This window comes from Scomber scombrus, chromosome 8, assembly GCF_963691925.1.
Source record: "Scomber scombrus chromosome 8, fScoSco1.1, whole genome shotgun sequence".
In the NCBI taxonomy this organism is placed as follows: domain Eukaryota; kingdom Metazoa; phylum Chordata; class Actinopteri; order Scombriformes; family Scombridae; genus Scomber; species Scomber scombrus.
In genome coordinates this window covers 31,113,510-31,138,841 of record NC_084977.1, presented here as the reverse complement: position 1 = coordinate 31,138,841, position 25,332 = coordinate 31,113,510, and the positions used below count along the sequence as shown (strand labels likewise).

General features: G+C 41.1%; 1 protein-coding gene across 1 annotated transcript; it reads left to right on the top strand.

Annotated features, from left to right (window-relative positions):
• Nucleotides 1-1,957: 1,957 nt before the first annotated feature.
• LOC133985344 (tetraspanin-1) lies at nucleotides 1,958-25,313 on the top strand. The gene is made up of 7 exons (XM_062424960.1): nucleotides 1,958-2,014; nucleotides 8,296-8,502; nucleotides 12,962-13,036; nucleotides 21,203-21,301; nucleotides 22,657-22,800; nucleotides 24,155-24,238; nucleotides 25,254-25,313. Exons 1-7 carry the CDS (start codon nucleotides 1,958-1,960, stop codon nucleotides 25,311-25,313), a joined length of 726 nt encoding a protein of 241 aa, XP_062280944.1.
• The last annotated feature ends 19 nt before the right edge of the window (nucleotides 25,314-25,332 follow it).

The window sequence follows — 25,332 nt, the reverse complement described above, 5'->3', positions numbered from 1 at the left end:
AATATTGTTCGAATACGGCAGGGTTAGCGCTCTTATATAGCTCTGATAAACTATCTGTCCTGCAGCAAACAGCAAACAGACAAAATTAGAGAAGAAAGAGGAACATCTAGTATCTTAAGAGTGAGATATTTTAATCAGGAGTTGGTGGAGACCAAACCAGAGAAAAAAAGGAGGGTGAAACATGGTCTTACATTCATCAGATGGACACGAACATGATTCCAATGTGATGATCTTGTTGCTCTGTGCTTTGTAGTTAAACAATATTATAATGCTCCACTTTACCCTGAATAACCGCTTTATAACATCAGAAATATATGTAAACTTCTAGTGGAGTTACTCTGCCCCTTAGTGGCCAAAACAAAACTTTTAGTGCAGCTTTAAGGACACATTTAAACCTGCGATAACTGATTCTTTTGTCCAGTGATCTCAACACTTTCATATCATCACCTTTTTATATATTGACTTTTGTTAATTTCCACAACCAGCAGTTACGGATCAACATTATCATTCATTAGTTCATTGTGTTTCTGTTCACTTGCTGAATGTAAAGTCCAATATTCTCTCACTTTTAGCAAGAGACCAACTCCTGAGGGAAATATCTAAATGCTCCGATATGTTCACCAGCTAGTCTACAGATAACTGTGTCTGTTTGCCTGTTTGGTGCTGAGCAGGAAGTGTACAGTGAGGTTTTTTACAGCTTTATCTCTCTGAAAACGATGCTATGAGAGTGAACCTAAACAGTAAAGTTGCAGCTAAACAATGAGCTGAAACTCACTATAAAGCTCCGTAAAGTCGAGAGGAGCTGCAGAGTCTCTGATAAAGTTTTGTTATATGCTGTCACTCATTTTTAAAGTTATTACCAGGGGGTGAAAGGTTTCAATAACGTTCTTCTTAGCTTGTAACAGAACATCCCTTACAGCTGCACCGGAGCCTTCTTGTTTCACATTGCTGTCAAATGTCAAACAAACTCGACACCTTCAACTTAAGATGTTATGACTACACCTTTACCAATGTTGTGCAACATATTACTTCACCTCTCCTTCATATAATTCTCCCTTCTCAGGTTTTTTGAGGATTAAGTTTTGTCTTGCAGGAGTCTGACAGGTCTGCTGCAGAGACAATGCAGACGTCCATCTTATCTTATCATACCTCAAATCCCTTAAAAAAAGATGATCCTGTGCTGTGAATCTGTGTCAGTGTGTACCTGCAGGGGTCAGAGCTGCCACTGGAGCCCCCCCCCCCCCCCTCCCCCCTCCTGTACCTGTACTTGTAACAACAGTCACCTGTATCCTGCGGGACCACACCCTGTCCTGTGCTCGCTCCACCAGCCCAGCCTCAGGGAAAAGCAGCTCATCAGATTTCTGATATCCACCAGAGGCTTACAGCTGTGTCAACACTGTCGCCTTAAATATATATTTTGGACAGAGACGTCTTCACACTCACAACGGCTTCCTGGAAACACACCTGAGAAAACTCTTCCATCTTTGGTCTGATTACTGGACATACAAATTGGTTTAAAGCTTCTCTGATTCGGGTAAGATCTTTGTTTTCTGAGCATAAATAACCCTGCTACATGTGAACACACTATATTTATTCCTCTTCTAATAACCCTTCCCTATATAGATCTCCCATTAAGAGATATCTTTACTGTTTCTCACAGCTGTGTGTTATCATTAAGACTCATTGTCATCAAATGTAATTTTCATAGTAATTTCAGCGGGATGTGGGCTTGATGTAATAGCACAGCATGTATGTGAAGATTGGCCACGTAGACTTTGTAGCCATGTGTGTGTTATTGTGTGTGTGTGTGTGTGTATATGTGTGCATGTGTGTGTGTGTGTGTGTGTGTGTGTGTGTGTGTGTGTGTGTGTGTGTGTTAATGAGAGATAGAAGGTTTCAGCTGATGAAAGAAGAAATGCTATAATTTATCTTCTCTTTTTTTTTATTACAGATTAAAATGGGCTGCTTCACATTCGTCAAATTGATGATGGTCGTGTTCAACTTGCTTATCTTTGTGAGTATGTTTCCCTGCTTTGATTGCACGGTCCTATATATGATGAGGGAGGACGAAGAAGCGGAAAAGGAGGAGGATGAAGGGGGGAAAGGGGGAAGTGGGGTGTTCATTTATGGTGTGAAATCTTAACATGAAAAGTCGTGTGTGTGTGTGTGTGTGTGTGTGAAGTGAAAAACAAACAATTGCTTTCAAGACAATGCGTAGAAAATCGTTTCATCTAATCCCTTCAATGCAAACAGAGTCATAAACATCTTAGATCACTGAGCCAGAAGAACCTAAATGATGCTTCCCTTCTCCTCCACTTTTCTCCCCACCGTTGCAATTTTCATCTCATTAACTTCAAAGCCCTTTAATTTTGCCACCGACATCTTCGGCTTTTAATGTCGATAACTAAAGCGGTTTGTGAAATGGAGAGAAACTTTGGCGTGGGTAAGCTGAATTTGCAGAGTCGAGGCCCCACCTGGACTCCCGCTGTCACAGATGAAGCTCTCGGCACAAGTCATCATTTTCCTCACATTTCCCATTTCTGCCTGAGCGCCGTTGCTTGATAAATCTGGCGCGGCAGCTCTAAAAGTCACAGCACCACCAGTGATTATGATGTTCCTTTGAAATGTTAGCCAACAGAGCAGAATGATGAAATGATTCTCTTCAGCTCATAAACACCAAGCTTCAAATGCAACCGGCCACTGCAGCTGCATCTAAGTTCAGTTGTCGCAGTTTCATTATTATCTCTTCCTATCAAAAGGAGTTATGTCATTATTATACCACTATAATCAATATTTCTTCTTTGATTTTGAATTAATTTATGAATTCAAAAGTTTGATTCAACCAACTTAAATGATTAGGCGCCTTTAACCCTCCTGTTGTCCTCGAGTCAAGGAAGGAAGGGAGGAAGAAGGAAAGAAAGGAGGGAGGGAGGAAGGGAAGGAGGGAAGAAGGAAGGAAGGAAGGAAGGAAGGAAGGAAGACGGAAGGAAAGGAGGGAGGAAGGAAGGAAGGGAGGAAGAAGGAAGGAAAGGAGGGAGGAAGGAAGGGAGGAAGAAGGAAGGAAAGGAGGAAGGAAGGAAAGAAGGACAGGGGAAGGGAGGAAGGTAGGGGGGAGGAAAGAAAGAGAGAACGAGGGATGGAAGAAAGAAGGAAGGGCGGAAGGAAGGAAGAAAGGGGGATGGAGGAAGGAAGGGAGGAAAGGAAAGAAGGAAGAGAGGATGGAGGAAAGAAGGATGGAAGGAAGGAAGGAGGGAGGGAGTAAGGAAAAGGGGAAGGGAGGAAGGAAGGAAGGAAAGAAGGACAGAGGAAAGAAGTAAGGGAGGAAGGAAAGGGAGGAAAGAAGAAAGGGGGATGGAGAAAAGAGAGAAGGAGGGAGGGAGGAAAGACAGACGGAAGGAAAGGAAGGAAGGGAGGAAAGAAGGAAGAAAGGGGGATGGAGGAAGGAAAGAAGAAAGGGAGGAAAGAGAGAGGAAGGAAAGAAAGAGAGAAGGAGGGAGGGAGGAAGGACAGACAGAAGGAAGGAAGGAAGGGAGGAAAGAAGGAACAGTCAAAACAGACGGGGTCAATTTGACCCGGGAGGACGACACAAAGGTTAAAAAAAACTGTTGCATTCTTTACATTTAATATAGTTCATGTTTTTTCTCAATAAACGAGAAATGTACAAACTGAATAATAAACTGCCTCATCTCTCTGAAAGCTTCATTAAGGATTAATCTCTCCTGTTATCTGTGACTGAAGACGTATTCATGAATGATTTGTTGTGCAGACATTTTGGTAGTGACTAATAATGAGAGGATACTGTGAAGAGTCTGAATATGAACAGTATGTGAGGGTTAAGTTTAGGTTAGGATTAGGGAAAGATCATGGTTAGGGTTTAAATATCTCCCAACTGGTGGTTAAACACTGGTTGGAAACAGGAAGCGAACAGTGGTCTCCTGTCCTCTTTTTGTCATCTACTTATCTAAACATCCACCCAACCACCCAACCTGCCACCTTTGAATATGGAAATTTGTCAGCTTATATAGACATCATAGGTTTCATGGCATCTATTGCAGAGATTAAGCCTGTTGGACTACCCTGCATGTTGAAAAATGACTGTAAAGCTGTACCTGGTGCATTAAAAAGTGACCAAGCTTTGATATGTGACGAGTTGTGAGTGAGAACAGGAAGTTATTTCACTCACTTTTACTGTGACCAGACCCTCGTAACGCTATGAATGTCTTCCAGGAGAGACAGTCTAAAAATGTACGCCATTATCCCCGCATTTAACCATTTACATACTGTTCATCTTGTGACTCATAATTAGTCTCTACACCAATTCACATTCATTAATTCCTCCATAAGTCATTAATAAATGTTTAATTAATCCTTCTGTTTGATTAAAAGACATTCACAATCACTATTTTATGGTCCAGTAGAACACCCTAACCTAACCCTAAAGAGTACAACAAAGGTCAAATTTGTACTCAAATTAAAAAAATGATGCATTGTATTTCCATTGTTGTATACTGTGGTTCGCAGTAGGACCAGGCCGGGAGTTCCGGTCCTCTGAAATAAGGCCAATGCGGAAGTAACTTAAAACTGCATTCTATCAAAAGGCCACCAGGGGGCGACCGTTTTGGTGTCAAAAGGACTTCCATCTCTATACAAGTCAATGGAGAATTCACCAACTTCTCACTTGATTTCTAACCTCAGTAAACGTTTTCAAAATGTGTTTATGGTCTCAATCGCTAGTTTAAAGCCTTCTTCAATGCAGTATGATGTTCATTTGGGACATTTTGGCCTCCCTGATTTTATATTTGACGATAAAGCAGGGTATGCATTAGGGCGTGGCTACGTCATGATTGACAGGTTGATTGGTTCACAGGTTCAGGAGGGCGCCTCATGCTCCTCCTGATGCCCATATAAGTAGAATCCGTGTTTTTATTTTTCCCAGCATGCACCTGAAAAGATGGCGCTGCTCAGATCCGATGCTATTGGCCTCCGAGCAGCAGTCCACAAACCAATGGGTGACATCACGGATGTTACGTCCATTTCTTATATACAGTCTATGAGTGGGACACATCGGGCTAAAAGAAATGTGTATAGGGTGTTTTTACAGCTTTCAATGTAAAAAATGGGTAAAATGTATCAATGCAATAAATCAGCATATAGAAACTTTTACCTGCCATCAAACTGTCGTCAAGTTTGTGACCATTTTTAGTCACTATCCCTCCGGCATGGGAAGATGATGTCGCCAGTCTTAAACCCGCCTACTAAAAGCTCTGACTGGTTTATGGACTCAGCTGTCAATCAGCACGATACCGGAACAAGTTGAATTGCCGAAAAAAGTCTGCAATAACAAGAAAAAGTACCACACTGACAAAAGAAATTGGAAATCCCTTTTACCACCTCAGCTGTCAATGCCACCAACCAGCTATTTCTGAACATTTGAGTTTTATTTCCCAGACTACATGTCTGCGCTGTCATTTTTTGGCTTCAATCTAAATGCATTAGAAATTAGAAGTGTCTGCTCTCTGTGCAGATTCATGGTCAAGTGTCTGGTCTTAATCAGATTGTCTGCTGCCGGTAATATGACCCATGAAGACAGGGTTTTATACTCATCTGACGTCTTTTTCTCATTCCAGGCGTTTCAAAAGAGAACCAATTCCATTTCAATTGGGGAGGGACGGGCCCGTTCTCTTTCTGCTCTCTCTCTATATCTTTCCATCTCTCCATTCACCTCCCCCCTCTCTGGAGGCCGTGGCCTCTTATTCTGCAGCATGTTATTCATCCTCTCTCCTCTAACCCTAATAGGTTATATTTCCCATCTCCATAGATAGGACACTGCTTCTTTTTAACCCCCTCTCAACACACCCACACCCACACACACACTTTGAAAAAACCTGATTTACTTCCAGTCCTTTTGCCATGTGGGTGTTCATCTGACAGAACATCCACCTGCATATGGCACACCATCAAAGGGATTAGCCATCGTAAAAAAAAAAAAAAGAGAGAGAGAGACAGCATGCCAGCTATAATTATAACTGGTGAGAGGTGATGGTGGCAGACATGGAGTTAGAGGGGGGAATATGGTTGTCGTATCACATTTAGCCGACGGTGCAATGATGGAGCAGAACAGGTTGAAGAGACGAGAAAAGAAACCCCAGAGTGAAAGGTGGAGAGAATGAGGGAGAGTTAAAAAATAGATGGGAAGAGCAGGAAAGAGACAAAAGAAAAAGGAAGGGGGTGGAGATGATTCCCACGTTGGAGATGTCAACGTCTGACAGGAGATGTGGAGCGTCGGGGGCCTGATGGAAAGCACAGGGGCCCCCTGACTGCAACGAGTCTGATGGAGCCTGACAGACAATATCAGGTTTCAAACATGGTTTCTGTATAGGAGAAGGAAAAAGAAGTAGAAGAAGAAATCACTCAGTATGAGGAGTGAAGGAGCGCGCGGTGGAATATACACACAGGGGAAGGGCGGAGGATAAAAGAGTGGAAAAAAAGAGGAGGAAGAGAAGGTCAGAGAGAGATAATCACAGTAAAAAAACATAAAGAGAGGCAGAGATCAGGTGATATGTGATATGAATTGGTTTGTTATGAGCAGGTTTCTCCAGTTTTAAGTCAACAGACTTGTATGAATGCGTCTGAGCGTCCATGAATATAATGACTGAGTGGCCTACTTGAAGAGGGAGGCTTTAAGGATACTTGGATTGTATTCGTATCGTCATTTTTTAGAAGATACCCAAGACCTATAGTCAGAGGTTTGGAGACGCTTGGTGGTACATTGTGCTTCACTACATTTAACCCTCCTGTTGTCCTCGAGTCAAAGAAGGAAGGGAGGAAGAAGGAAGGAAAGCAGGGAGGAAGGAAGGAGAGAAGGAAGGAAGGAAAGGAGGGAGGAAGGAAGGAAGGAAGGAAGTGGAGGAAGGACGGAGGAAAGAAGGGAGGGAGGGAGGGAGGAAAGAAGGAAGGAGGAGGGAGGGAGAAAGGAAAAGAGGAAGGGAGGAAGGAAGGAAAGAAGGACAGAGGAAAGAAGGAAGGGGGAAGGTAGGAGGGAGGAAAGGATGAAGGAAGGAAAGGAGGAAGGACGGATGAAAGAAGGAAGGAAGGAAGGACAGAGGAAAGAAGGAAGGGGGAAGGTAGGGGTGAGGAAAGAAAGAGAGAATGAGGGAGGGAGGAAAGGAGGAAGGAAAGGAAGGAAGGAAGGAAGGAAGGTAGGAAAGAAGGACGGAAGAAAGGGGGATGGAGGAAGGACAGAAGGAAGGGAGGAAAGAGAGAGGAAGGAAAGAAAGAGAGGAGGAGGGAGGGAGGAAGGACAGAAGGAAGGAAGGGAGGAAAGAAGGAACAGTCAAAACAGACGGGGTCAATTTGACCCGGGATGACGACACGAAGATTAACTAACAGCTGTAGTTACTTTTCAGATTCAGATTACACATAAATAAACACATGGTGGTTTTCAAGCTTTTATAGTCTCATGAGCTCTTGTATTGAATCAGTTTGGGGTTGTGTCTCCAGTGACTTAAATTTACCAATAACACAGGTATGATTCATCAGACTCATGTATACAGTTTCCAGTAAAGACACAATAAGTCTGCAAGTGATGGCTTGAAATACTGGTTTTGTGTGAGGAGTCAATAACCTTTCATTGTATTCCAGGTTTAAAATTCCCACATCTGAAAAAGAGACATTCCTGCATCTTTAGAGGATTGAAAGCATCTGTTTTCTTTACTGTCCAAGCTATAATCCGATAGCCTAGACGTCTGTACACCCGAAGGCTGGCTTTACCCATCAGCACAGGATCATCACTAAGGGGATTTTTGCCCATTATACCTGTGTATGTGACATGAGTGGCGAGATAAAGGCGGTCATGGACGAGGTGCAGTCATTTCGTTTCAGGAAAAAAAGGTAAAAATCGAGGCCAAGTTGTTGCTCAGCCTCGATACATAATGGGAAGCCCGAGGCAGCACCTCTCTACATCTCACAAAAGAAAAATCCTCCTCTGAATGGATGAGAGGATATTGAGGTGTCATGGTGTCACTAAGAGGTAATAGTAAGGGAGCGCTAGTGATGTAAGATGGCCTCTCATTTCCAAAACCTATTAGCCCCTAAAGAGCTGTTGACCCCGTCCGAATGACTGCCAGGCAAACAAATGATTGACATTTTACTCGCCATTGTTAAGTGTGGATTACATTCTCTGAAAAGCTAACCTGTCACCATCCTACTTTAAGAAATGATATGGGGGGGGGGATTTGTGTGCTGCATGCATGCTTTGTATGTTTGTTCATCATGTTTTTGCGGCTCTTCTTGCAGCTTGGCGGTCTGACCCTGCTGGCCATGGGGATCTGGGTCAGCGTGGACGGCGGCTCCTTCCTGAGGATCCTGGGGCCGTTCTCCCAGCAGGGCATGCAGTTCGTCAACGTGGGATTTTTCTGCATCGCCATCGGAGCCGTGCTGGTGCTGATGGGGCTCCTGGGCTGCTGTGGAGCCCACAAGGAGAGCAAGTGTCTGCTGCTCATGGTACGTGGATCAGAAATTAACCCTTTACATTCTGTTCATATTCTAACTCATAATCTGTCTATGCTCCAATTCCCATTCATATATTCCCCGTCAGTCATTAATAAGTGATTGATTGATCCTGAATAAAGAGTGTATTCCATTTTTTTATGGAAAAAAAGACATTTACAATCACTATTTTATGGCCCAGGAGAACATTGCATTGAATTTTAATGCTGAATTTTTTAATTTGTTATAAGAATAAGTCAAATTTGGACATAAGCTGCACACAAAATTAAAAAAATGATGGATTTTATTTACATTTTTGTGTATTTAGGGTCACATTAGTCAAAGTCCACCTAGAGGAAATGTGTATAGGGTGATTTTGCAGCTCTTAAATGGGTCATATTTGACCCTGAACAGTGTGTAAGGGTTAAGACATATATAAATAGTGTGTCTGATATGGGTATTTTGAACAAAAAAACATTATAATTACCAATTTAAGATCCTTAAAATGTTATTTACTCCTTCTCACTCATTAAAAAACAGAAGAATTTATGAATATGCAAGTTAATTTCAAAGATTTAACTGCTGGAAACAAGATATCTCCTATATATATATAAATATATTTCACAGTAAAGTCTATTCTCTGTGTAGCTATCTGCTCTGGAAGCTTCAAGTTTCCACATCACAGTTGTGTGAGCTGCATACTGGACCATTTTTAGCAGCCAAACTAGCTGTATTGCATAAATTCTCTGCACAAATGTCATTCTGCACAGTGAAGCTCAAACATCTGACTGAAGGAACAAGAAGAAAAACATTTATTTGAGTGGATGGTTGTAGGTTCACTTAACCAACGTGCCCTTGCAGGAGAAGCTTTATAGTTTTTATTTCAGCCTATTCACGAACCTGATAGACATCTGGATGCAAACGTTTTGTAAATGGAAATAGAAAATGTGTTTGAAAAGCCGCCTTTCGAGTCTTCTGACCACTCAAAGTGCTTTTACATTTCAGGCCACATTCATCCACTGACACACGCATTCATACGGTGATAGCAGGCTGCCATCAGGAGGATCTAATGCATTCTCACACACACACACACACACACACACTAAAGTCTTCCTACCAATGTGTGTATGATGTTAAGGTCTGGAATCTCTGAAACAAAGACTGTGACCATTTCAGTCAATCGCTTTCAGGCAGTGTCATACAGTAGCTCCAAATAGAAAGACATCAATAAATAAGCTCAGTGAACTTTGAGGCAAAGTATAAAATCTGAGAAGTGAGAAATTCTTAATGTCACTGATTTAAGGTCCATTGAAAACATTTCCTTCTCTGCCTCATTTCTCTTTGCTGTGTTCCTGCTCACCCGTGACTTTATGGACTTTTAACCTTATTACAGATTTCTAACCTCATTAGAGGCCATGAATTCATTATATTTAACCCTCCTGTTGTCCTCGAGTCAAGGAAGGAAGGGAGGAAGGAAGGGAGGAAGAAGGAAGGAAAGGAGGGAGGAAAGAAGGGAGGAAAGGAAAGAAGGAAGGGAGGCAGGAAAGGAAGGAAGGAAGGATGGAGGAAATAAGGAAGGAAGGAAGGAAGGTAGGAGGGAGGGAGGAAAGAAGGAAGGAGGGAGGGAGGGAGAAAGGAAAAGAGGAAGGAAGGAAAGAAGGACAGAGGAAAGATGGTAGGGGGGAGGAAAGAAAGGGAGAAGGAGGGTGGGAGGAAAGAAGGAAGGGAGAAATGAAGGAAGGACAGAAGGAAGGAAGAAAGGGGCTGGAGGAAGGAAAGAAGGAAGGGAGGAAAGAGAGAGGAAGGAAAGAAAGAGAGAATGAGGGAGGGAAGAAGGACAGACGGAAGGAAGGTTAAAAACACCTCTCCAGTTGATAATGATAACGCTGATCTCCTTCTTCTGAATTTATAAAAAGGCAAATATATTTAATGTATTGTACCATAAATGATTGCTGAGTATTGCACCTGCTAAAACTGAAGGGGGGGAAACCAACCATAAAGGCAGCAGAGAGATGGTTGCAGTCATCTACTCATTGCCTTTAAAACCAGTCAAACCACTGATGATGATGTCATAATGTAAAACATCACAAATGATCATGCACAAGTTCATGAGGTGCTTTTTTCTCCCCACATTCAGCATCTCACCCATCCTTTCCATTTTCACCCAGATCATCAGCAGCTCTGTTAATACCCACATCCTGCTCCTCCCTCCTCATCTGTACCAGCAACAGCGTATATTATCACGCTCATTAACTGCGAGGCTAATGACCTCTTAGTCCACTGCAGTGAGTCTAATGAGGAGCACAGGCAGCACATTTTCCCCCCGTAGAGCCACCGCCATCGTTCCCACATCTCCCATCGAGTTGAATGATGGACGGAGCGGCAGATTGTGGCACTGACAGCGCGGGGACGCAGTGCGTGAGAAACAGCTGTAATGGACTGAATAAAAGGAAGGGATGAGCTGATAGCTGCGGCCCATTCAGGCTCAGCGTCCCCTCTTATTGTCTCTCTGCGTATTCAAGCCGAGCTTCATTGACAGTCTGTGATTGTTACGCTGAACAAAAGCTGTTTAAGAGCGTTGTGGATGTCCAGGCGTGTGTTTGTGATTACAGACCTCAGAATCAACACAATTACTTAGTTTAAACCCTTTAAATTAATTAATTTTTTTAAATTGTTTTGCTAAAATCATTTTATTTTTATGTGATTGTCATTTAAACTCATTTTTTGTTCTATTATTAGATGTAAATTGTGAAACTTCCCATTTTATCACAACTTGGAGCTTATTTTTGCAGCTTTGGTGATAATAATTTTGGGAATACAGTGAATAAAAACATTTATAAACATTATGCCCACTCAGATTTCCTATCCAGTGATGGATTTTTAGACATTTCAGTTGCACTCACTTTCAGTTTTACATCCATATAAAGTAGTTTAGATCATTTTGGATAAACTGTTGGCTCTTTTAAAACTAGTCTCATCATCTCACTGCTTGTGTTTCTACTAAACTAAAGCAATTAACCCTTTACATACTGTTCATATTCTGGCTCATAATTAATCTCTACACCAATTCACATTCATAAATTCCCCACTGGTCATCAATAAATGTTTGATTAACCCTCAATGAAGCTGTCAGAGAGCAGACAGAGTGTATTCTTTTCATTTAAGGAGAATATAAAGAATACAACACGTTTGAATGGTGACTTTTTCAAATGAATGCAGCTCAAATTTTTACTTTTGCATATATAAAAATGTGTATCAGGTGCACAGAAATGTAAAAATGATGCATTTCCATTTTTGTATATTCTGTGTTGCATTAGGAAAAGATTGGCTAATGAAAACATGTATAAATTGTTTTCACAGCTCTCAAATGTAATAAATGGGTCAAATTTGAACCTGAACAGTATGTAAGGGTTAAAGGATAAGGCTGGCTATTTGTCTATATTCTCAATTTACACTGAATTAATCTACTTATATACATTTTATGCATCTAAAGTCTGATCTAAAGTCTTATTCCTCTGTGCTGAAGACCTGTTATTGCGTCACATCGCTGCACTGGGTAACATGATCCTTCATTATGAAGCTTTTGGTCATGTTAGTTTGTTTAGAAACGGCTCCAAACACTAACAACAGCGATCACATTTCCAGTCTCTGGAGAGTAGTTCTGTGTAAGGCGGACGCTACTGAGCATGTGCAGAAACGCTGTTCTATTTACAGAACTTCACTAGTTTGTTATAAACCAGGCGGGGAGTTCCGGTCCTCTGAAATGAGGCCAACGCAGAAGTAATTTAAAACTGCATTCTATCAAAAGGCCACCAGGGGGCGACCGTTTTGGTGTCAAAAGGACTTCCGTCTCTATACAAGTCAATGGAGAATTCACCAACTTCTCACTTGATTTTTTAACCTCAGTAAACGTTTTCAAAATGTGTTTATGGTCTCAATCTCTAGTTTAAAGCCTTCTTCAATGCAGTATGATGTTCATTTGGGACATTTTGGCCTCCCTGATTTTATATGTGACGATAAAGCAGGGTATGCATTAGGGCGTGGCTACGTCATGATTGACAGGTTGATTGGTTCACAGGTTCAGGAGGGCGCCTCATGCTCCTCCTGATGCCCATATAAGTATTGCCCATTTTATTTTTCCCGCCATGCACCGGAAATTTTCAAGATGGCGCTGCTCAGATCCGAAACTATTGACTTCCGAGCAGCAGTCCACAAACCAATGGGTGACGTCACGGATGTTACGTCCATTTCTTATATACAGTCTATGGTATAAACACCACACCCTCTTTACTTTTTACTACATTTGTACATTGTAAGTTTTTCAAAGGCTGTTTATTTTCTGGTTTACACAGAACTACTCTCCAGAGACTTGAGATCGCTGTTATTAGTCATTGGAGACTATTGCAAAGTGAATGAATATGATCATTATTACTTCATGATTGAATGCATAAAAACTTTTCTTCCCTCCCTGCAGTTCTTCTCCATCGTCCTCATCATATTCATCGCTGAAGTGGCAGCAGGAGTCGTGGCTCTGGCCTACTCTTCATTTGTAAGTTCTCCACTTCACCTCTTCCTCTCTCTTTGTTTTGCTTTTTTTAATTTATATCCACTCATTCCTCATCACTCTCCCTCCTCTCTGTTCCTCTCCACTCCCTTTTCCTTTGTCTGTTAATTCCTCTCGTCCCTCTCTGTCGTTCTCTTTCACCCTCTCACCTCTTCGTCCCACTCTCTGGATTTTTATCTCCATGTAAATTCTCCATCATAGCGGCGGCCATCATTGAATTACTGCCTTTATGTCCGCCTCACTACATTCGGCTACTTAATGACTCCAGGATAGCCCGGGGCCGTGTGCACTGTCACTCACTTTGAGCAATTTATTACTCTGGAATATTGAAGCTAAAGCATTTTATATGCAAAACAGCCTATTTACATATGTGTCCCCCTCGCACACACACACGCACACATGCACACACACGTGCTCCATTTCCATTTAGTTCCACGTATAATAATTACAAGGATTTCAAATGAGCTATGTAAAAAGGAGGTTAGTGAAGACCGGGATCCTAATAAAGAAAATAGAAAGTGGAGTTTTTTATCCAATCAGTGGAGGTATCTGAGCCCCCAGGAGCGAGGGAGGTAATCTAACACACATCCATCTGCAGGGAGGAGCTGATGAGCGGAGGAGAACAGACTCCGCACTCTTTGGGAATTTCATTTGTTTGTGTGTGTTGCTGGTAAACGAGTTGCAGCTGCAGCAGCCGCACGCTGCAAGAAATATCTGACACTGTTCTCACCTGAAAAACAGCTGAATTAGTCTAATATTGAAACGCCTGAAGCAACATCCACTATCTTTATGTTATGTTGCCTCTAGTGGCTGTGTGATGTATGTAGCAGCTGTGAACTCTCTCTTGCATTGTGTAATGAACTCGGTACAAATTGCCACTTATGGCTCCAACCAGCCGTTTATTCTCGTAACAACACAGTGATATTACTGTAAATCTCCCACTGCCAACTTTATGATAATAAGCTTCCGAAAATACTAAAGCTAACTGCTCGTTAGTATGTTACATCAGAGATTTTTTTTTTTTTTTTTTTTTATGTAGCTGCAATTGTATTGTCACAAAAGCATTTGCTGCAGTCGTTGTGAGCTCATATTAACATACACATTACAGAAAATACACTTTTACTAACAAAAACAACCTTATTAAGGCATTTTAATCAAGTTTATGACAGATCAACATAGCATGCAGTTACACAGGAAGATATTACACACAACACACGAGTCCCAGTCGGAAACTAATGAGTAATAATATGTTATAAATAAGACTAACAAAGTAAAACAGTAAATAAAGGAAAGTGTTACACAAACACAAATATATGGTGATGTTACAGCCTCTTGGAAGCAGCTGAACAAAGTGGATTTCTGTTCACGTCTGTTCTTCTACCAAGACTACAACCCTTCCCTGACTTAAACCAAGTCATTTTTCTATATAAACTAAACCAAACATCAACCATTAAACAACATGAACATGATTGTGTGTTTTCGAAAACCTTATATATACCATAAAATGTATGTTTATGTGCTCTTTGTCCATATTAATGTGACATCTATGTTCAAATTGCACCAAAGTCAAATGGAAAAAATCTTGATTTCTGACAGAAACAGTGATGATGAATCTCTTCTCGGAGACCCGGGTTCAAAGTTTGACCCTCCACACCACACATTAGTACTCAAGAGTCAAAACGATTAGTTCAATAATTGATTAATTGGGCAACTGTCCGAAAATATATTGGCAACAATTTATGATAATGCATTAATCCCTTGTAATTTTTTAAGCAGAAATTGTTATGATTTGCTAATTTGACCAGTTTTTCATGATAGTAAAACAACATCTTCATATTTTTTGATTGACATGATTCAGTTTATTCAGTTTGAAGACACAAATAATGAGATGAAGATTTTTTTGCAGTGTGCAGGCCTGCCTTAAACTTCTCTCTTTCTTTTTCATGTTAAATCTTTCTGTTCCCCAAGCTGTGAACGTGTGTGTGTGTGTGTGTGTGTGTGTGTGTGTGTGTGTGTGTGTGTGTGTGTGTGTGTGTGTGTGTGTGTGTGTGTGTCCTTGGAGGCTGAGCTGCTGCTGCTGCTGCTGAGGCGTTTTTTTGTCAGAATAAATCTACCCCATCCCTCGCCTGTCATTTACAAAAGCAGCGCTGACCAAGACGAGCGATGTAAACGGCATCTGGCGGGAGGCAAATCAACAACAGCGAGCGTGCCGTTGTGTAGGAGAAAGAGAGAGAGAGAGAGAGAGAGCGAGAGAGAGGGGGAGAGAAAGAAAGAGAGGGAGAGAGATGTGTGAGCTATTGTCTAAAGCTCAATGAAATGCAAGACATAACTCACGGATTTGTCTTCTTTAAACAGATCGCAGATACGGTTTAGAGTCAATTTAACGCACTGTTTGTTAGCTTTAGCATCATCTGTTCATTACAATCACAAAGGACATCGTAAGTTCCATCACGGATATGACTGTGTGTGAGAGCAGCTGTCCATCTCCTGCTTTTGATAAGAGACAGTAAACACAATAGCATTGGAATAATGAATATGGGCAATATACATCCAATATGCATACATATAAGGCGCCTGCGTCGGTAAGTAAGAGACAGAGGCATAGACAATGAAAGGAGACTAATAAATCTATTCTGTTCTACTTATCTGTAGCATAAATCTGCCTTTTGGCCGCCGTGGGCCTCCGAAGCTCATCTAAACCAAAGAGCCAATAACCTTCAGGTGGTCGAAATAACTGAGATTTAATAAGCAATTCCAGCAGGCATTATGAGAGGCCGTCAGTGGTCATGGTTGTTCTTTCTCCTCCAAGTGATTCGGAAGTGACCAGGGGGGTAGATTTATTACTGCCGGCTGATATGGACTTCAAAGCAGATTAATGGAATAGATGTGTGATGCTACGTTTAATGAATCAAGCCGTCGTCCGTGTCTACTTAAAGGAAGGGGTTTCCTTTTTCCTAGAAGTGTAATCCAATACAGATTACTGTTTGCTTTAATTTCCCCCATCAGGAAGAGGAAAGATTAGCTTCAGGGTGATTAACCTCAATTACATCCACTTCATCATTAATCAATACATTTGGGTTATCAATGGGGGGGGTTGGAGTGTAATGTGTCACTCGTAATAATATCACCGGACTCTGTGGTTTCCTTCGGCTCAACAGAGGTTTTCAGCCCATTGTTCTGGTCAGTTAAGTTTTATTTATTCAGGAAATCTCATTAAGATCAATGTCTGACCTTTATAATATAATATAATATAAAGCGAGGCATTGCAGAGCACAGCTTGAGCTTTGGGAGTGAGAGGAATGACATTTTTCACAGTTTCCTGCCGCTTTATAGACCGAACGACTAATCGATTAATCACTAATGAAACATAAAACGGATCACTGTGCATACTCACAAGCAACATTTCTATCTAAATGCATTGCACATTTCACACAAGAGAAAATGAATGAATGCACATTTCTATGCATTTCCGTTTAGTGAATATTAGTGGTGCATTTCAGTTGTACTCCGAAGTTGGAAAATTCAAATTGAAGTCAGATTTCCAACTCGTAAAGTCAAATGAACCTCAGCAACCCCGACCTTAAAATCCAAGCTGGTAGCACTTTGCATCAACAGTGTTAAAGTTGTAGTAATAATCTGTTTATTAGCACTTTCATCTTATTTGTGTCTCATTAAATCAGTCGTACACACAGCACTGTCCAACTTCTATGTGCGGATATGATGCTACACTCTTTGTAAGAGCAAAATACAGCAAAATGTGTTTTTATCAACAGGTGTTTCTATCAATGACTAACCTGACTAGAACTGGTTTTCTGACTTCTTGAACTGGAACGCTTCAAACTCAAACGTGACGTAATTCCCAGCTCCGACTTCCACCTTACGAGCTAAATGGACTGCAGCATAGGAGTTGGTTTGTCAAGATAAACCAATAGGTGGCGCTAAATTTCCAGTTTGTGCCATTAAACTACTACAGAACAAAAGGACACAACGAGATGATGTCATTAAAAGAGCGGCAGTCGAAGCTCAAACAATGGAAAATCTTGAAACATCCATGTCTCCTCATGTCTCTGCACAGATCTGATGTTTTTCAGCTCTTCACTGACATATAAAGGCACATTATTCATGTACCTCATCATTTATTTAGCAGGTCTTTTTGCATTGCACATTGTGGCATTTCGCTTTCATTGTTACTCCAACTTTTCCACCAGATTTTTTTGAATTTTCTGCATTTTTTTTAATAATTTGCAAACTGAAAATCCAAATAAAACTGGTGGATGGAAACATACTTATAAAAGGACGCTTATTAAAACAATCACAAATGTTTTAAAATATGTTTTACTATTAACTTAACTCTTTAATGCATGAATTACGATAACCTCAGTCAGGAGTTAGTTTTTATTTCTCTTTAGGCATGAAAAATAATATTTGAACTTCTTTTTCTTTCATCAAATGGTATTATAATAACATAAATCAGCTGATTTACAACCACAAACATTACTGCAGATAAAGTGGTAGTGTATGGGAGGACTGAGGCTGAGGCCATCAAAATCCATCATCATGCATACAGTAGGCTATATAAGAAAACAGCTTTGGAATAGCTGTCCACTATGCATGAAAGGGTTCATATCAGCTGAAACATAAAGACCTTCTTGCAACTTTTCTTCAATATTCTGGCCTTTCCATTCATGTTGTGTGTGTGTATGTGTGTGTGTGTGTAGAAACAGTTCCCATCAAGCGTTGGCATTTCTCCTAACAAAGCGACTCTAATGAGCTTTCTCCCTTTATTGCTTTCCCTCTTAAGAACAATAACCAATTAGCAGCCGGTGAGTCACTACAGAGGCTGTAAAAAGATATCGATAATTATTTTAAAAAACAGTAATGCAGCCAAGAGCATCATGCGATCAATAACCCACGAACCTGAAGATTTTTATAGTGTGTGTGTGTAAGATGTGTTCACTCCCCTGTATTGATAAATGTGTTATCGCCTCCTGCCTCACCACGCTGTGTGTCAGTGCAGGCTTTGTCCTGCCTGTCCACTAGTGTGTGTGTGTGTGTGTGTGTGTGTGTGTGTGTGTGTGTGTGTGTGTGTTTAACGGGATGTGGCGAAGCGTGGGGCCGAGTGACAGTGATGAATTAGCCGGCTGGTAATAACCCTCTCTGATCTCAGCCGCTCTCCCTGCTTCTTGGGGGGCACTTTTAATTGTGGCATGTATCCCAGCATCCCCTCGGGCATCCCCTCCGCCTGCCCTCTTTCACTGTGTGCACACACCTACACACACACACACACACACCTACACACACACACACACCTAAGGGGACAAAAAAGCTCTTTGCGACACAAAAACCAGTTGCACGTACAGTAAACGTGCATGACACACACACACACACACTCTCCCTCTTCATCAAATGGGTCTTTGTGTGACTGTACGCGATGGGATTATTAATCAAAATGGAAAAGCAGAGTGAGAGAGAGGGAGGTGAAGAGAGGGAGGGATGTGAAAGAACCTGAGTGTTTGTGAAGGAATTCCTCTACAGTACAACAAAGGACTTATTTTTTTCTCCCCCCCTCTTCTCTTCTCCCCTTTTTTTTCCTCTTTTGCACTTTGGATAAACACGAATATCAAGACAAAATGTGTCCTGACCAAAGCCATCAGGAGCATCAATATATATGTAAATGCTCTCCGTTTACAGCCATAAAAAAGGAGAAGAAGAGGGGAGAATAATGGCTCGGTCATTTTTTTGATATATTTTCATTTTTTTCCCTCTCGGTGCCTGTATGGTCTGTTTATTTCCCAGGTGCTCTGTGTGGGTGAAGATTTATTTAATTTCTGATGAATAGGTGACTCCTGGAGAATTACCTTTCCTGCCCCGTGAAATCAGATGCAGCCTTACCATAGTGTGTGTGTGTGTGTGTGTGTGTGTGTGTTTGATTGTGTGTGTGTGTGTGTGTATAGATGTGTGAGACAGCTGGATTTTGACAGTACCGGCTCTGCGGGGCAGCGATGGGCTTTTATACCATCTACAGCAGCGTATCTGCATTGTGGAGGCCCTCTCATCTACATAATGGACTCTAAAAAACAGACGACTCAGAGCTTTGAGGCTGTTGGAAGAGGTCATTCTTATTACTGGAGATGGAAACAAAGTGACTACGGAGTACTTCCATTTGAAGCCACTTTGCACTTCTTTGCCATTAAGGGAAATATTGCACTATTTACTTTACAGCTGTAGTTAATAGTGATGCTTCAGATGGAACTTAAGGCAAAAGCAGGGCTCCAAAATTGAGGTCTTTATTGTGAGAAAGAGCATAAAAACCTAAAATTTGCTGCACAAAACTGAACAAAAGATCCAACAGAGACTGACCTGAAAACCAAGACTTAAATACTAACTGAGCTAATGAGGGAATGGGGAACAGGTGACTACACTCAAGTGCAGGCTAGGAGTTGATTGGCTGGGATAGACACTCGGGAGAAGGGAAGGACTAACGAGGAAGATGCAGGGCAGGTGTGAAGGGAAAAGCAGATTGGAGACACACACACACACACACACACACACACACACACACACACACACACACACACACACACACACACACACACACACACACACACACATACCAACTAATAGAAAGCATTTAAAGTATGATGATAGTGAGAATTTCAGGAGATCATGGGGACGTATTTTTCATTGATTACATTGTGCAACTCACTGATGCAGCTATAGTTTTATAGTTTTATAGTTCTTTTTGTAATGTTATTTAGCTTCTGAGTTTTTAGTTCTGAGGTTTCTGTGTGTATGTATGTGTGTGTGTGTAAATATACAGTATGCATGTATTTGCATGTGTATGTGCATTTGTATATATGTGTATGTATGTGTGTATTTTTACTCTTTATTTCTCTTCTCTTTCTCTCTTAGATAAGTTATATGGTTATAATCTGTGCATTCAACATGGGCCTGTGATATGTAAAGAAAATATTGTAATGATGTTGTCTATTCAAGTATATTAAAATAAAAAAGAAACCAAAGTAATAACTCAGTCTTTCCAAAAAGTCCAATTTAAAATACTTAAAGAGTCTCTCGGGTCAGAGACAGAACCATGTTGAAGTGTTTTATATATAAAATGATCAACTTAGTGCAAGATAAGTGATTTACACTAAACTACATATGACATGAGACATGAGACGAGCAGGAGGAACAACAGAACCAGACAATAACCTGGAAAAATACTTTTACTACTAATACATTTTACATTTTATTTTGGTTAAGGACCGTGACCTTCTGTAGATTGAGGTTGTGGACCCTGCTGTGGTCTTGCTTAATGCCCATTCCTTCTATTATCATTATTGTTCATTAGTAATTTATTATCATTGTTGTTGTTGTTATCGTCTCTTTCTAAACCCACCTGGTCCAGGCAGATGGCCGCCCACCTAGAGTCCAGTTCTACTTGAGCTTTCTTCCCGTTAAAAGGGAGTTTATCCTTCCCGTTGTCACCAAGTGCTGTTCATGGAGGAATGTTGGGTCTCTGTGAATGTGATAAGCGGCCTGAGATAACTTCTGTTGGGATTTGGTGCTATATAACAAAATTGAATTAAAAAAAAAAGGTTGAATTATTGTACTTCAGCCTAAATTTATCTAGTATATATGTTTGAGGGTTAACCCTTATACTGTTCATGTGACTCATAATTAACCTCTTCAACAATTCATATTCACACATTTCCTGCCACTCATTAATAAACTAATTAGATTTTATCCTTAATGAAGCTGTCAGAAAGCAAACAGAGTGTTTATCTAGAGGAAGAAAGACATTCACGATCACTATATTACTGTCCAGTAGAACATTGTATAGATTATGAGGAAGTACACAGGTTAAATTTGGACATTTGCACATACAAAAATGTGTATGAGTTGCACAAAAAATAAAAATATGATGCAGTTTTTTGGTATATTTGGGGTCACATTAGGAAAGGTGGAGCTAAAAGACGTGTATATGGTGTTTTTACAGCTTCCGAATGTAAAAATGGGTCAAATTTGTCCCTGAGCAGAATGTAAGGGTTAAAACTTTATACATGCAATGAGTCTTTAAAACTGTGTGTATGTGTGTGTGTGTGTGTGTGTGTGTGTGTGTGTGTGTGTGTGTGTGTGTGTTTTCCTCAGGCGGAGGGCATCCTCAGAGCGTGGGCGACTCCTGCTTTACAGAAGGACTACGGCAGCGATCCTGTGGTCACTAAGATCTGGAACACCACCATGACGGAGGTACGGTGTGACGGCAGTCCTGCAAAACTACAACAAACATACCGTCTGTTAATAGCATGAGGATGTTTATAACAATGGTTTACATCATATAGAGATTAACCTTCCTGTCGTCCTCCCGGGTCAAATTGACCCCGTCTGTTTTGACTGTTCCTTCTTTCCTCCCTTCCTTTCTTCCGTCTGTCCTTCCTCCCTCCCTCCTTCTCTCCTTCTTTCCTTCCTCCATCCCCCTTTCTTCCTCCCTTCCTTCCTCCCTCCCTCCCTCCTTCTTTACTTCTTTACTTCCTTCCTTCCTTCCTTCTTTACATCCCTCCTTCCTTCCTTCCTCCCTTCCTTCTTTCCTCCCTCCCTCCTTTTGTCTTTCTTTCCTCCCCATTACCTTCCTTCTTTCCTCTGTCCTTCCTTCCTTCCTTCCTCCCTCCTTTCCTTCTTCCTCCCTTCCTTCCTTCTTCCCCCCTTTCCTTCCTTTTTCCTCCCTTCCATCCTTCCTTCCTCCCTCCCTTCCTTCCTTCTTTCCTTCCTTCTTCCTCCATTCCTTCCTTGACTCGAGGACAACAGGAGGGTTAAACATAACTTACATATTGACGATTTTCCAAACATCTTGAGTTTTAAAAGAATGATGCTTTACTTATTTGCCAGTGAAACATGTCGATCAACATCACTCAAAAGTCAAGTAACTTTCATCTGGTGTACTTTCTTTTAAAGTTTTCCAAGTATGAGCACAACAATTACTTGTATAGAAAATATAGAAACTGTCTAATGAAATGTTCTGCCTATAAAATATAACCTTCACCAGTCTGGAATGTGAGTTGCATTTATAAAAACAGCATAAATAAACTGCATAGTTAAAGTTTCTGTATTGAAATCAAACAGTAATTCATACTTCTACACAGTCCTATACATCAGTCTGCTTTTGTCTGTTAGTTCAACCAAGCTGCTCACAATAGTCACAGTCAAGGTAACTCAGGGAGCATCAATCTGCAAAATAAACAGTATAATAGTAAAGTCAGGAGATGTCAGACCTTGTGTTGTGCAAACATAAAACATATGTCTAATTGAAATCTATCAAACCAAGCAGATGGTTTCACTTGTATTTGTTTAAGGTGAAAGGAATTCAATTCACAGTGCTTTTATTTTTCACAGTATTCAGTAGTTAAAGACTTTCTTTGCACACAGTCTGTAAATAAAACACTTCAAACTGATCTGCTGTGAATTAAATGCACAAAAGAGAAAAGTGAAATCCTGAACTCCTAATGTCGGCTTTTATTAATTACTTTATTATTATTATTATACATAAAACTCTCTCATCAAGTGTTTTCCTGCTGTGTGATAATCGTGTATTTTTCATCATTTCCCAGCTGAAGTGCTGCGGTTTCACCAACTACACAGACTTTGTGGGCTCTAAGTTTGAGAAGGAGAATGGAGGCAGCCTGCCGCCCATCTGCTGCTGGACCAACAGCACCCCCTGCAGTCCAAAGGAAGCACAGCGCAGTGCTGTCAAGGTTAGATGGAAGTATCAGAGACATGCACCAAGTATGATATGTACAAAGTTTAGGCAGAAGAGGAGCGTCTGTTTAGTGCACTCTCACTGATATTATGGGATGGACAAAATAATAGAAACACCTTGTGGCACAATGAGAGAGAGAGAGATAGACAGCAGCACCCCAATTTAAAGCCTCCAAAATGAATTAACAGCTCGTTGTATTGTCCTGCATTAGTTTTAGGTTTTCCAGGTGAGGCTGACAGGAATGTATTAGGTCATAAATGAAAGATTTGGACGACTTAACATTTTGACCAGATGATGGCGCTTAATGGAAGGTCAGGGGTCACTGAAGTTATTAAAATTCATCCTGATGGGAACATGAATGTATGAACCAAATTTCATGTCAATCCTTCCCATAGTGTTCATGTTATTTCAGTTATTTATCATTATTAATTATGGCCAATCAATTACAACGTTCTTCTTTCTTCTCTGTATTAAAATGACCCGCTTCATTCAGCTGCAAAATTTCTCCTTAAATACACCATCATGGACGGGACTGCACGCAATGCATTCTGGTTGTTGTAGGAATATCAGATTTCGAGCAACAAGAGAATCTAAAAGGCTTTTGCTTGGTTTTCCCCAGAGGCATTTAATATACTTTTGGCTAATCTGATTGTAATAGCCAACTTAAAATAATAATCTAAACATAGATGGGCAGTTAACCCTCCTGTTGTCCTCCAGTCAAGGAAGGAAGGCAGGAAGGAAGGATGGAAGGGAGGAAGAAGGAAGGAAAGGAGAAAGGAAGGGAGGAAAGGAAAGAAGGAAGGGAGGAGGGAAAGGAAGGAAGGAAGGAAGGACGGAGGAAAGAAGGAAGGAAGGGAGGAAGGAAGGGAGGGAGGGAGGAAGGAAGGAAGAAGGAAGGAAAGGAGGAAGGAAGGATGGAAGGGAGGAAGAAGGAAGGAAAGGAGGGAGGAAGGAAGGGAGAAACAAGGAAGGAAAGGAGGGAAGGGAGGAAGCAAAGGAAGGAAGGAAGGACGGAAGGAAGGTAGGAGGGAGGGAGAAAGGAAGGAAGGAAGGAAAGAAAGAGAGAAGGAGGGAGGGAGGAAGGACAGACGGAAAGAAGGAAGGGAGGAAAGAAGGAACAGTTAAAACAGACTTAGTCACCTAGTTTTAAAATTTAAGAAATCATCATATTTATAGTGGTGAAATTCTTCAAAACTTTTCTTTTATATGATTAACTGACAGAGTAATATTGGTTTTACGCGGCCAACATAAGAGTGCAAGCATGGTAGATACTGTATCTGTCTGTCAGTATGCACATCATATTAATTTGTAGATAATTAATATTTATATTACGTTGTTTTCCTCCTCAGGGCTGTTTTAAAGACATCCTGCAGACCCTCACAGAGCACGCCAACATCGTGGGAGGCATCGCTGCAGGAATCGGTGTCTTAGAGGTAAAATGATATGAAAATGATAATAATAATAATAATAATAATAATAATAATAATAATAATAATAATAATAATAATAAAGAGAACATTTCTGTGCTTCGATTGCCAGAATAAAGACTTTTCTCTTTTGCCTTCAGTGTCTGCATGTGTCTACCTGCTCTGCTATCCAAGACCTTAACTTGTAGAGTTTAGATGAGCAGCAGCGGCAGCTCAACATATATTTATTATGTCTGTTTTGACTGTTCCTTCTTTCCTCCCTTCCTTCCTTCCTTCTGTCCTTCCTCCCTCCTTCTCTCTTTCTTTCCTTCCTCTCTCTTTTCTCCCTTCCTTCTTTCCTTCCTCCATCCCCCTTTCTTCCTTCCTACTGTCCTTCCTTCCTCCCTCCCTCCTTCTTTCCTTCCCTCCTCCCTTCCTTCCTTCTTTTCCTCTCTCCCTCCTTCTCTCTTTCTTTCCTTCCTTCCTCCCTCCTACCTCCCTTCCTTCTTTCCTCTGCCCTTCCTTCCTTCCTTTCCTTCCTCCCTTCCTTCTTTCCTTCCTCTTTTCCTTTCTCCCTCCGTCCGTCCTTCCTTCATTCCTTCCCTTCCTTCTTCCTTCCTCCCTTCCTTCTTCCTCCCCTCCTTCCTTCCTCCCTCCTTTCCTTCCTTCCTTCCTTCCTCCCTCCCTCCTTTGCTTCCTTCTTCCTCCCTCATTTCCTTCTTTCTTCCTCCCTTCAATCCTTCCTTCCTCCCTCCTTTCCTTCCTTCCTTCCTTCCTTCCTTTCCTCCTTTCCTTCCTTCCCCCCTCCTTTCCTTCCTTCTTCCTCACTTCCTCTCTCCCTTCCTTCATTCTTCCTTCCTTCCTTCCTTCCTTCCTTGACTCGAGGACAACAGGAGAGTTAAACTGTTTAAATCAAACAATCTGTAAGTTTAAAAAAGAGGCTTCAGATTAAAATGCAGTGAGATGTTTTACCGTCAATTTAAGAGTCTGAGCTTCACGTCTACGCTGTTTTATTTTAATATGAATTATTTTGTTTCCACAGATCGCTGCTATGATCGTAGCGATGTACCTGTTCTGTCACCTGGACAACAGAATCAGCTGAGACTCCTTCAGAGGAAAAA